At 38.9% G+C, this 11,307-nt stretch overlaps 1 protein-coding gene across 1 annotated transcript in view; it reads right to left on the bottom strand.

Annotated features, from left to right (window-relative positions):
• The window catches only part of DSG4 (desmoglein 4), a 58,684-nt gene that overhangs the window by 5,022 nt on the left and 42,355 nt on the right, over positions 1 to 11,307 (bottom strand). The window contains exons 10-14 of the mRNA XM_006899564.1: positions 10,169 to 10,308; positions 6,079 to 6,306; positions 2,526 to 2,831; positions 381 to 520; positions 155 to 218 (exon numbers count right to left, since the gene is read on the bottom strand). Of these exons, the coding sequence (XP_006899626.1) occupies positions 155 to 218; positions 381 to 520; positions 2,526 to 2,831; positions 6,079 to 6,306; positions 10,169 to 10,308 (878 nt within the window). The remainder of the gene's footprint in view (positions 1 to 154; positions 219 to 380; positions 521 to 2,525; positions 2,832 to 6,078; positions 6,307 to 10,168; positions 10,309 to 11,307) is intronic.

Here is an 11,307-nt window from a genome sequence, read left to right as displayed (position 1 = left end):
AATAATAGCGCCTACTTCCAGCATACTTGGGAATTATACTGTTACTCAAGGACATAAACGGATAGGTTGTTTTTCTATCAATAACTTCACATGAGGTTGAGCTTGTTGAACAGCTTTACAATATTTAAAAAGAAAAAGTTTTGTGTACACTGACCGGAAGAATCTATGCGATCCTGGGTATTAGAGGCTGTCATAGGTGCACATATATTTGAGACATCCTGGAAACAAAACAAAAGAAAAATAAAAGGAAAGGAAAGAAACACTTTATGCTTTACATTTAAAAATTGGCATCTGCTTATTTGGTGCCTTGTGTGTTTGTCAAGGGCAGCTTGACTGCTGTTGAAACACTGTGCTTCCCCAGAAAGCAGCAGGTCACTCACCCTGTCTTCAGGGTGTGCACCTTCTATTCTCCAAGATTGCATCACTCCTTCTCCCCCTTCCGGCACAGGAGCGAACCGTGTCCCCAGTCCTTCCGGCTGTCTTTGTCTGCAGCAGCACATGAGCAGCAGGAGAGGTGCCACTGTCCACGAGAAGGGGTAAGAAAGAGTTATGCTAAATAAACTAGTATTAAAAAAAGAGTCAGCTTGGGGAGGGGGAAGAGAAGGAGTGAAAGAAATGTGCAACAATGATTGAATGAAAATCTAAGTTTCTGTAAATTTTTGTTAAAATCACAATTAAAATAAAAAATTAGGGGGGGAAAAAAGAGTATGACTGCCCAAGAAAGGGACAGAAAGAGTTAAGTCTGCCAACTAATTTCAATGTGCAGCCGGAGCTGAGAACGATTGACTTGGAGGAATGAAGAAACCTCTCCACACACAGAAAATTTATATCTATCTATCTATCTATCTATCTATCTATCATCTATCTATATCTCCAAGAAAACAAACAGATTCAGCCTGGAGAGGATTTAAACCAGGCAACTCCTTGGAGGCAAGGATTCTGGGGCTTTGTCTGACATACTTTGGACATGTTGCCAGGAGGGACGGGTCCTTGGAGAGGGACATCATGCTGGGGAGGGTGGAGGGACGGCGCAGGAAGGGAAGACCCTCTATGAGATGGATTGATTCGGTGACTGGGGTAATTGGGATGGGTGTGTTGGAGGCAGTGTGGTTGGCACAGGATAGAGCAGGGTTTAGGGCTGTTGTGCATAGGGTCGCTATGAGTCGCAAACGACTTGATGGCACATAACAACAACAACATATCTCTATATCTCTATCTCTATCGCTATCGCTATCTCTATCTCTGTCTCTGTCTCTGTCTTATCTATATCTATATATCTCTGTTTCTATCTATCTATCTCCAATATTACTTTGAAAATCACTCATGATCCTTGAACAGCTTTAAAAACCCACAGATTATTTTGAGAGACAACTTGCCACAAAACATCAGTTATTTTTTAATACTGCAAAAGTTGATGCTTTAGTCTGTACTCATCCATATTAAAATATCTTAACAGTGTGATTTGAAGTATCTACTCATCTTTACTTTCAGAACCCATTTTTTAATCCCCATGACATCTAATGATCACAGGGGAAACTAAAAATATTTTAAAGTATCTCTCCTTTGAGGGCCTGCTTATTTTTTTTAAAAAAAGTATTTATGGTGAGAAATACCTCTTTGTAAATGAATGATCCTTAGATACTTTATGAATTCTGTGATGATGGTCCTACCTTTGATAAGAAAAACCCAACTGTAAAAATGAACCTGTTACTGAGGAACTGGGATTGACAATCTCATGTATTACTGAGAAGAACTGCCCAGCTAAGGGTTTCAGCACTACGTGAGGAGGAGATTGCCCAGGTGGTACCTCTAGGCAAAGTTTGAATCACCAACCTTTGGTTATTAATTGACTTGCTTAGCAATTTACCCTCCCCAAGACTTCTATCACAAACCCACAGATTGTTTCTCTTGTCTATACTCTTCTCTAACTTGCAACTACACCAAAGTGAGCAGCTTGCCTGTGTCCACACGTCCCTACTGACTCCTCCCTGCCTGGAGATCAGACCAGCTGGCATATGTCAATTATGAGCCCTAGTCTGCTTTTCCTGTCACTCTTGTATTCTCCACTTAGTGTGCGGCTTTCTTCTGCACTTCTCTCTCTCTTTTTTTATGCTTATGCCACTTCTTTGTCTGTCCTATGTTTCTCCATACTTAATTTGGAAGTATTCTCATCTTTTAAGACCCAATTCTGAAGGTACTTCTTTCATAAGGAATTTCCCAGCCTGCCCTGTTGAATTGTTTCTGATTCTCCGTTCTCAGAGCTCTTTACTGAAATCTTTATTATAGAATGTTTTCTATTCTTTACTAACTTATGATTACTGCTCCGCGTGCGCTTTCCCTCTTTCTGACCCTCACTACCTCCTAGACCAGATGCTTAGTTATCCTAATTGAATATAGCCCTTTATCAGCCTCATTATTTCTTGTTCAAGCACCTAAAAATGGCTAGAAGTTATTAAAATAATAATGGCCCATTAAATCTAACCACCTCAGTGAGACTATAGGAGAGAATTTGATCATATACTTACGAAGCAGCATTAAACAGCCGAGAGCAATCATGCCCATCCCTGCAGGGCCAAGACCAACATTGGAGTCTCCAATTCCGTTGTCAGTGACAAACCCATTAATGTCGCCGCTATTGGAGCTGGCGTCCCCAGTGTAGATGGTGGTTGTACTGGGGTCCAAACACATGTGGTTGCTGTCACAGTCACAGGCATACAACTGTACAATCTGGGAAGACTCGCATGCCCTGTGATAGCTGTCCTTCACTAAGATGGGGATCTGGTAGAGTTCAGGAAATAAAGGCTGTACAGCAGTCAGGATTGCTGAGGTAGCTGAAAGGAAGGGAAGGAACAGAAAAGAAATTACCATTATTGGGAGGCAAATTCCCTAACCCCCAAGACTAGCTTAGAAGTCTGCTTCCCAGTGTCCCATTAGATCTCTCAGGACTTTTTTAAAAAACAAATAAGGTATTAAAATCTTTATTCTTTACATTATTTAGTGCATTATCAATCTAAGGTCTTGTCAAAGTTGGATGCAGAGTTGTTTGTTTTTTATCTTTTGATTTTTTAAAAAAATTTTATTATTAATTTTAATGAAAATTTACAGAAACCTTGGATTTACATTCATTCATTGTTGTACTTTTCTCCCTGCAAACTCCTCCCCCCCCCAGCACACGCCTCTCCTTGAAAAGTAAGAAAAAAAGTTCTTTCATTGTTTTACAATCCCCACCCCAAGTCTGCTCCACTATGCAGTCTTCGTTCTGGACTCCTGTCACGACAACAACACCCAATCACATATCCCTTTTAAACTGTTCTCTCCCTCATCTGCTTCAATGCAGTATACATTATTTATCCTATCTTTCTCAGTCTTCTCCCTACACTGATGTCAGTCTCAGTATTATTTTTTTTTAGATGATATTTTGTGTATATTTTATACAGTGTTAGCTTAGGTACCAGTACAAAAATATAAGATATATAGCATATAAGACATTTTTACAAGAGTCTTATACAGTAATTTGATATTTGGATTTATGTGAACTGATAAACACATACATAAAATACTGTTTACGTAGACTCAGGACTTTTTAAAAAATGTTTTCTTGGGTGAAGATTTTTCAGAGCACATCAGCTTTCCATTCAACAACCCATACCCATTTTTGGTATGATTTTACAGGTAAATTGTGTTTATATTTAACAATTGATAGACATTTTGTTTTTGACATTAATTGTAATCCCTGCAATCTAACACTATTTATCCTACCTTCTTCCTAAATTTCCTGCTTCCATTCTTCCTTTTGTTTCTGTCTTTTAAAACTTGTCCTCGGGCAGCACCTGCTTGGCTTTGGCTTTGAATGGGTTCATTGTTCTAAAGAGTATATTCCTCACACTCCTGAGCCCCTCCCCGGTGGTGTTGTTTATCCTACAGACATATTCATTGTTGACTGAAAATTGAGCCACATAGATTAACTTCAAAACAATCTCAGGAACAGGTTTGAGGCCTTGAACATCAAGGAGTGAAGACCAAATGAGCTGTGGAAGGATATCAAGAAGAGTGCAAAAGGTCATTAAGAAGGCAGAGGAGGAAGAAAAGACCAAGATTGATGTCAGATGAGACTCTGAATATTGCACTGGAGTGCCAAGGGAAGAAAAAAAAAATTAAGGAGATGAACAGAAGATTTCAAAGGGCAGCTCAGGAAGACAAAGCCAAGTATTATAATGAAATGTGCAAAGAGTTGGAGTCAGATAATCAAAAGGGCCGCTCAGCATTTCTTAAGCTGAACAAATTGAAAACCAAATTCAAGCCATGAGTCGCTGTACTTAAGGATGCTTTTGGCAGAATATTAAGTGATCCAAGAAGCATTAAAAGAAGATGGAAAGAGTATACAGAGTCATTGTGCCAGAAGGAATTGTTTGACACAGAAGAATTTCATGAAATAATATATTAACAAGAGCCTGTGGCGATGAAGGAAGTTCAAGATGCTCTGAAAGAATTGGCAAAAAACAAGACTCCAGGAGTTGATGGCATACCGACTGACATATTTCAACAAATAGATGTTGCCCTTTATGTGCTCACCAAGTTGTGCCAAGAAATCAGGAGGACAACCACCTGGCCAACTGACAGGAAGAGATCTATATTTGTTCCCATTCCAAAGAAAGGTGACGCAACAGAGGGCAGAAATTATCAACTAATATAATTAATATAACATGCGTGAAAGATTCTGATGAAGATTATCCAAAAGTTACTGGGACAGCACATCAACAGAGGACTGCTGAAGTGCAGGCTGGATTTAGAAGAGGCCGTGGTACTAGGGATATTATAGCTAATGTTAGATGGAACCTGGCTGAAAGCAGAGAGTATCAGAGGAATGTCTATTTGTATTTCACTGGCTATGCAAAGGTGTTTGTGGATCACAACAAATAGTGGCTTACTCTCAGAAGAATGGGAATCCCAGAACACTTGATTGTGCTTGTTAGTCTGGGCAAAGAGGTCCAAAGAGATGAATGAAAAATTCAGAACTCAAATGCTGATGGCCTTGCTGTTGAAGATAATAAAATGGCCTTGCCTGTCTGACTAAGCTAGCAGGTGGCTCATAAATCAGAGTGGAATATCCCTCCCTAAAGACTCTGTTTATAAAAATCCTTCCCAGTAAGTTCACAGTGTGACTTCCCATTCTGCATCTCCAGGATGAGGAACTCACCCAGGAGCACCCTTCCCCCCCGCCCCTTTAATAAAGCTACATTAAGCTTTCTCTCGTTCTCTCTGATTTCTTCTTTAGGTCCACTAACCTAACAGTGCTTATGTGAATCCTATACTTGGGCCAAGAGGCAGTCATCAGAACAGAGCAACAGAGCAAGGAGACACTCAGGGTTTAATATCGGGAAGGGTATATGCCAGAGATGTATTCTGTCTTCATACCTTTTCAATCTATACACAGAACAGATTATCTGGGAGGCTGGGCTGTATGAGGAGTAATGTGGCATTAGGATTCTTTATGGGAGCTCTGTGCACTCCCAAAGGTACATGGTCCAAAACTACTAGCTGCTCTGCAAGAGAGAGATAGGCAATCTCCTCCCATGTAATTAATTGTCTCTGAAAAACCAATGAGGATCTGACTCAACAGTACACAATAACAACAACAATCTTTAAGGAAGCAGATGTCCACACCTTTTGCCTGTTAATGGCTGGTGGATTTGAACTGCTAATTTTTTGGTTAGCATCTGAGTTTAGCTAACACACTGCCAAGGCTCCCAATTCCAAGTACAAATATGAAATATTATTTTTGTTTGTTTTATTTAATGTAAATGTGGAAAGAAGCATAGAAAAAAGGATTCTTAAGTAACTTACCTGTTATTGGTGTTGATTATCTTTGAGTCGACCATGACCCATAGCGACCCTATGAACAAAAGGCCTGAAGTCCCTCTACAACCATCAACATTTATCAAAGTTCATAGAGTTTCCGGAGGCATGTTGTTCAGGAAATGGATGCAACTCCTGCTTCCAAAAATAACTTACTACTTGTTCTGATTTCCTCCCCCCACCTTTGTGCTTAAATTATGAGCAAGTTTGTAGTTTACTTACCGTTTATGGATCTAATATCCCATAAGTCAGCTGTTCCTGGTGGCTGGTCAACCACACAGAAGGTGAAGGGAGAGCCATAAGAATGTTCATGAATGTCTCTTGCAGAGATAAGGACTGAAGGAGAGGCAACGCAGATGGTTCTGCTTTCAGTAAAGATGACTGGACAGTAGTCATTGACATCAGGCACCTCAATACATATGGTTCCAGTGGCTGTTTTCCTAGAGCCGTCTGAAAAGGAAAGTGATGTGTATGTTGGGATAAATAGTCATCGTGGAAAATTTCCCTCTCATGTCCTAGAAGCCACCAAATTAATGAGATTCTTACGAATGATGTCTGAGTTGCTGAGAACAGTTTCTCTACCTGTTTTACTGCCTAACCTTTCTTGCCTTTGATAGCTGTCCTAAGTCATATCTGCTGCTTTTTAGCCCACAGAGAAGCATTTTACTACCTCAGGACTTCCTTTCATTCCTGTTACACTTTCTAAAAGAAAATGGCTATCATCCTCATTTTACTCTGCTAACTCTTTCATGTCTTAAAATATAAAATCAAATGTTTTGCCTCCAGAGCAGATGTACTTCTTTCTATTCCCACTTGGTCCTGTACGCACTTTCAGATGAGTCGAGATGCTCACAAGACTAGCAGGATGTTCACTGAAACTCAGTAACTGATGATGGATAATTTTTCCTTTCTTATTGTGTGTTTTAATTTTCTCTGCTAGATTCTATTTCTCCCTGAAATACATTTCTTAAACATAGATCTATCAGGTTTGGCTTTGTTGGAGATTTCCCCTCTTTTTAGTTTATTTGAAATGGTCACAGGACCAAAACTGGGCCCCTGGTTTATAGTCCACATTTCTACAATTTTTATGTTCCTTGAACATAGTCTGAAAATTTTTTGAACCTTATAAGGAATCCTAATTTGAAAATTTTTTAATTTAGAATATTGTCATCTCTATAATACTTTGTTATGTAATTAAAAATCAATACATTGCTAAATATTGTGTCTGTATGCTTAACTGATAAAGCCATTTTGAAAATTAAAGAACAATAAATTAACTGAATCCTAATAAACTGAGATCCTGTCCATAGTCTACATATTTTGTATTGTTTATCCTTATACTCTATTCAGCATTTGGCTTTCTAAAGCATCTGTTACATTTATTCTCTCCTTAGGAAGAGATCTATCAGTTGTTTTATATGTATTCTCTGATCCTCTGTAGGTTTTTTATGACTTTGCGATGTGGCAACCAGAACCTTAGATGTTGCTTACCACTTAAGCTCTCCTGTGGGTTTACTATATATATTGCTTTGCCTCTTCCCTAGGAGACCAGGATCCTTGGTCAAACTTAACTGACCATTAAGTTAGCTTTGTGTCAGACAGACATTATGCCCAGGTTAATAAACATGGGCCCTAACACAGTTGTTGTTATGTTCCGTCGAGTTCCCTCCGACTCATAGCGACCCTATGTACAACAGCCCTGAACCCTGCTCTATTCTGTGCCAATCTTATTGCCTCAGACACATTTACCCCTATTACCCTAATCACTGAATCAATCCACTGCATCGAGGGTCTTCCTCTCCTGCACTATCCTTCCACCCTCCCAAGCATGACATCGCTCTCCAAGATCTGGTCCCTTCTTACATGTCCAAAGTATATCAGACAAAGCTTCAGAATCCTTGCCTCCAAGAAGCAGCCTCATTTAACCCTCTCCAGGATGAACCTGTTTGTTTTCTTAGCAGTCCATGATACATTCAATGCTCTTCTCCAACACCACAACTCAAAGGAATAAATTTTCCTTCTATCCTCCCTAGTAATTGTCCAGCTCTCTGACTCATAGCAAGAAATTGCAAAGACCATGGCAGAACATTTTGAAAATGCTTTTTCCTCCTGTCTTTATTCACTATAAAAGACTAATTTTTATTCTAGCTTTTAAAGATATTCATATATGATCAATATACAAATATAAGATGTGATCAATCAATACTGTTAAAAATTATTTATTTACTGATGGACCGTCTCCTCCCATGCAATTATGGCCTCTAAACATCCACTGGAGGGTCAGCTACGGGTCGGTTCTGACTTGACGGTACTCAGCAACAGCAGTAACAACCACCTATAGGTAGCAGTGAACATCATGGCCGTTGGAGTCACGTGATTATAGTAACTGAAGCAGTTAATTAAAGTTACACTTAGAGGATGAAGATCAACATGTATTAGGGAGTAATTACTTAGACATTCTTTTTCTCCTTTAAAATTTTAAGCTGCTCATCTGCATTATCAGAAAGCTAAGATATAAATTTACCACAGATTGTATTCTCTATTTCATGTTAGACTTGCACATATTTGCCCCCTTCCTTCCTGGTTCCTGACTTTCTCTGTTGTTTCAGTCTATACTTACTGGGGTCCCAGACATTGCTGAAAGAATCATTTACTATTCATGAATAAACAAATTCTTGTCTTCTACCCACAAAGTAGAAAGCTGAATAGCTTTCCTTACAGTGGATTTTACATTAGGAATAAACTTATTCTTTCTTGGGCCAACATTCACCCAATTAGCTGAATTAGAGTTGTTCTAAAATGACCATATTGTCTTTTTTTACACATTATCTCCGAGTAAACTTAGTGTATTCTTTGTAGGCATTATTTTTAAAAAATATCTCTGACGTACTCTCAAAGTGGATTAGCCATTTCCAGGAGGTGAGGTTGTAAATAAGAACTATTTTATTTATACTGTATATAATTTAAATGTTGTGCTTCACAGTAATTTTATTGCAAGACACATATAATTCTGTTTTTTAAAAGGTAGGCTGGATTTAGAAGGGGTCATGGTAGTAGGGATATTGTAGCTGATGTTAGGTGGATCTTAGCTGAAAGCAGAGAATACCAGAAGAATGTCTATCTGTGTTTCATTGATTATGCAAAGGCATTTGACTGCATGGATCATAACAAACTGTGGCTGACTCTGAGAAGAATGGGAATCCCAGAACATTTAATCGTGCTAATGCGAAACCTATACTTGGACCAAGAGGCAGTCGTCAGAACAGAGCAGGGCAACACTGCATGGTTCAAAATTGGGAAGGGTGTACGTCAGGGATGTGTCCTGTCTCCATACCTTTTCAATCTGTGTGCAGAGCAGATTATCCGAGAGGCGGGGCTCTATGAGGAGAGGCGTGGCGTTAGGATTGGTGGAAGATCTATCAACAATCTGCGTTATGCAGATAACACAATCCTGCTCTCTGAAACTGAGGAGGACCTCATGCACTTACTGCAGAGGGTCAAGGACTGCAGCCTTCAGTATGGACTGAGGCTCAATGTCAAGAAGACAAAAATTCTCACCACTGGACCAATCGGTAGCATCAGGATGGATGGTGAAGAGATTGAGATTGTTCACAGTTTCAGTCTGCTCGGCTCCATGGTCAACACTCTTGGCACCAGTAGCCAGGAAATAAAAAAACGTATTGTGATGGGAAAGTCTGCTGTTAGGGACCTCTCTAAAGTACTCAAGAGCAACGGTGTCTCTCTGGAGACTAGGGTGTGCCTGATACAGGCCATGGTTTTTGCAATCACTTGTTATGCATCAGAGAGTTGGACAATGACTAGGGAGGATAGAAGGAGAATTGACGCCTTTGAGCTGTGGTGCTGGAGAAGAGTATTGAATGTACCATGGACTGCCAAGAAAACAAACAGATTCATCCTAGAGATGGTTAAACCAGGCTGCTCCTTGGAGGCAAGGATTCTGGGGCTTCGCCTGACATACTTTGGACGTGTTGTAAGGAGACATCATCCTGGGTAGAGGCAATGAGATTGGCACAGGATAGAGCAGGGTTTAGGGCTGTTGTACATAGGGTCGCTATGAGTTGCAAACGACTCAACGGCACATAACAAACAACAAGATAAAATAAATCATGACTTGCGTATAATTGATGGTTATATAGATATTGAATTCTGTTCTTGATTCTTGATTCAAAATTTTTAGAATACCCTATAAATCTTGCTAACGTTAGTAAACATTTTAGCCAGCTTAATATAAATACAAAAATAAGTTTAGTACGATTACAGTCTATTAAAATAATAAAATACATTTTCTTACCATCTATAGCCAGGATCTCTGCTGTGTATATTCCATTGACAATATATTTTGATTTCTTATCAAATTCCCTAGAAAATTGTATTTCACCAGTTCGTGAATCAACTTTTAGCCAGCTGCCTGAATCACGTCCTATGATATATCTGTTTAAAGAAATAAGTTTCTCATTATGCTTTTGTAAAAGTTGATAATTTAAAAATCACTTTCCTAGAGTTTTAATGCTGTATGTAATGATAAAATTGATTCTAAATATAAGTTTGCATGTTTATATACAACTTTGACCATATAATGCACAGGTTCAGAAAGACTTAAAAAATGTATAATACTTACTCCTTTATCTTTTACTAAAATTATTAAGAAAAATGTGTTTGCTTCCAGACTGTTAGTTATCAGAGAGATACCAGAAAACAACAATGAATATCACTTTGCCCAAGCAACCATCACAACGTGCAGCAAGACAGAAAGCAACAAATACTGGCAAGGATTTGGAGAGACTGGAACTCTCAAACACTGCTATGAGAATCTGAAATGGTACCTCCACTCTGGAAAGCATATTAATGCATCCTTTGAAGATTTGGAATAGAAATATGATTTGATCCATCAATCCCACTACTAGGCATATATCCCAAAGAAATAAGAACTATGATATATACATATCCATGCTCATGTCAGTGTTATTTGCAATAGCTAAGAGATGGAAACAACGCAAGTGTTTCAAGAAACTATGGTGCATTTACACAATGACGCTCTTGCTTTCACAGCTGTCAAATCATTCCTGACTCTTGACAACTCCCTATTGGGTTTCCAGATTGTAATGAGAAAAGTCTGCTCATCTTTCTCCCACAGAACAACTGATGGATTTGAACTGCCAGAGATGCAACCTCTTGGGAGTGCAAAACTCTATGGTTTAGGTTCTCATAGCTATGCATTAAAAAGCAATTTACAAAGCACTTTACATGACAGGGATACATCTAGAGGGTGCTATGCCATAAGACCACTGTTAAAAAAGGAAAGGAAAAGTTTGTGTATATAATCATTCTTGGATGGTTTAAAGGGATGGCAAAGGTAAAGGTAAGAAGTGAAATTTAGTAAATAGACACTAAGCATATATTAAGACGGTTGAAAAGGAAGGCAATATCTGA

This window comes from Elephantulus edwardii, unplaced genomic scaffold, assembly GCF_000299155.1.
Source record: "Elephantulus edwardii isolate Elephantulus edwardi_28Jun2011 unplaced genomic scaffold, EleEdw1.0 scaffold00261, whole genome shotgun sequence".
In the NCBI taxonomy this organism is placed as follows: Eukaryota; Metazoa; Chordata; class Mammalia; order Macroscelidea; family Macroscelididae; genus Elephantulus; species Elephantulus edwardii.
This window is presented reverse-complemented; position numbering and strand designations above follow the sequence as displayed.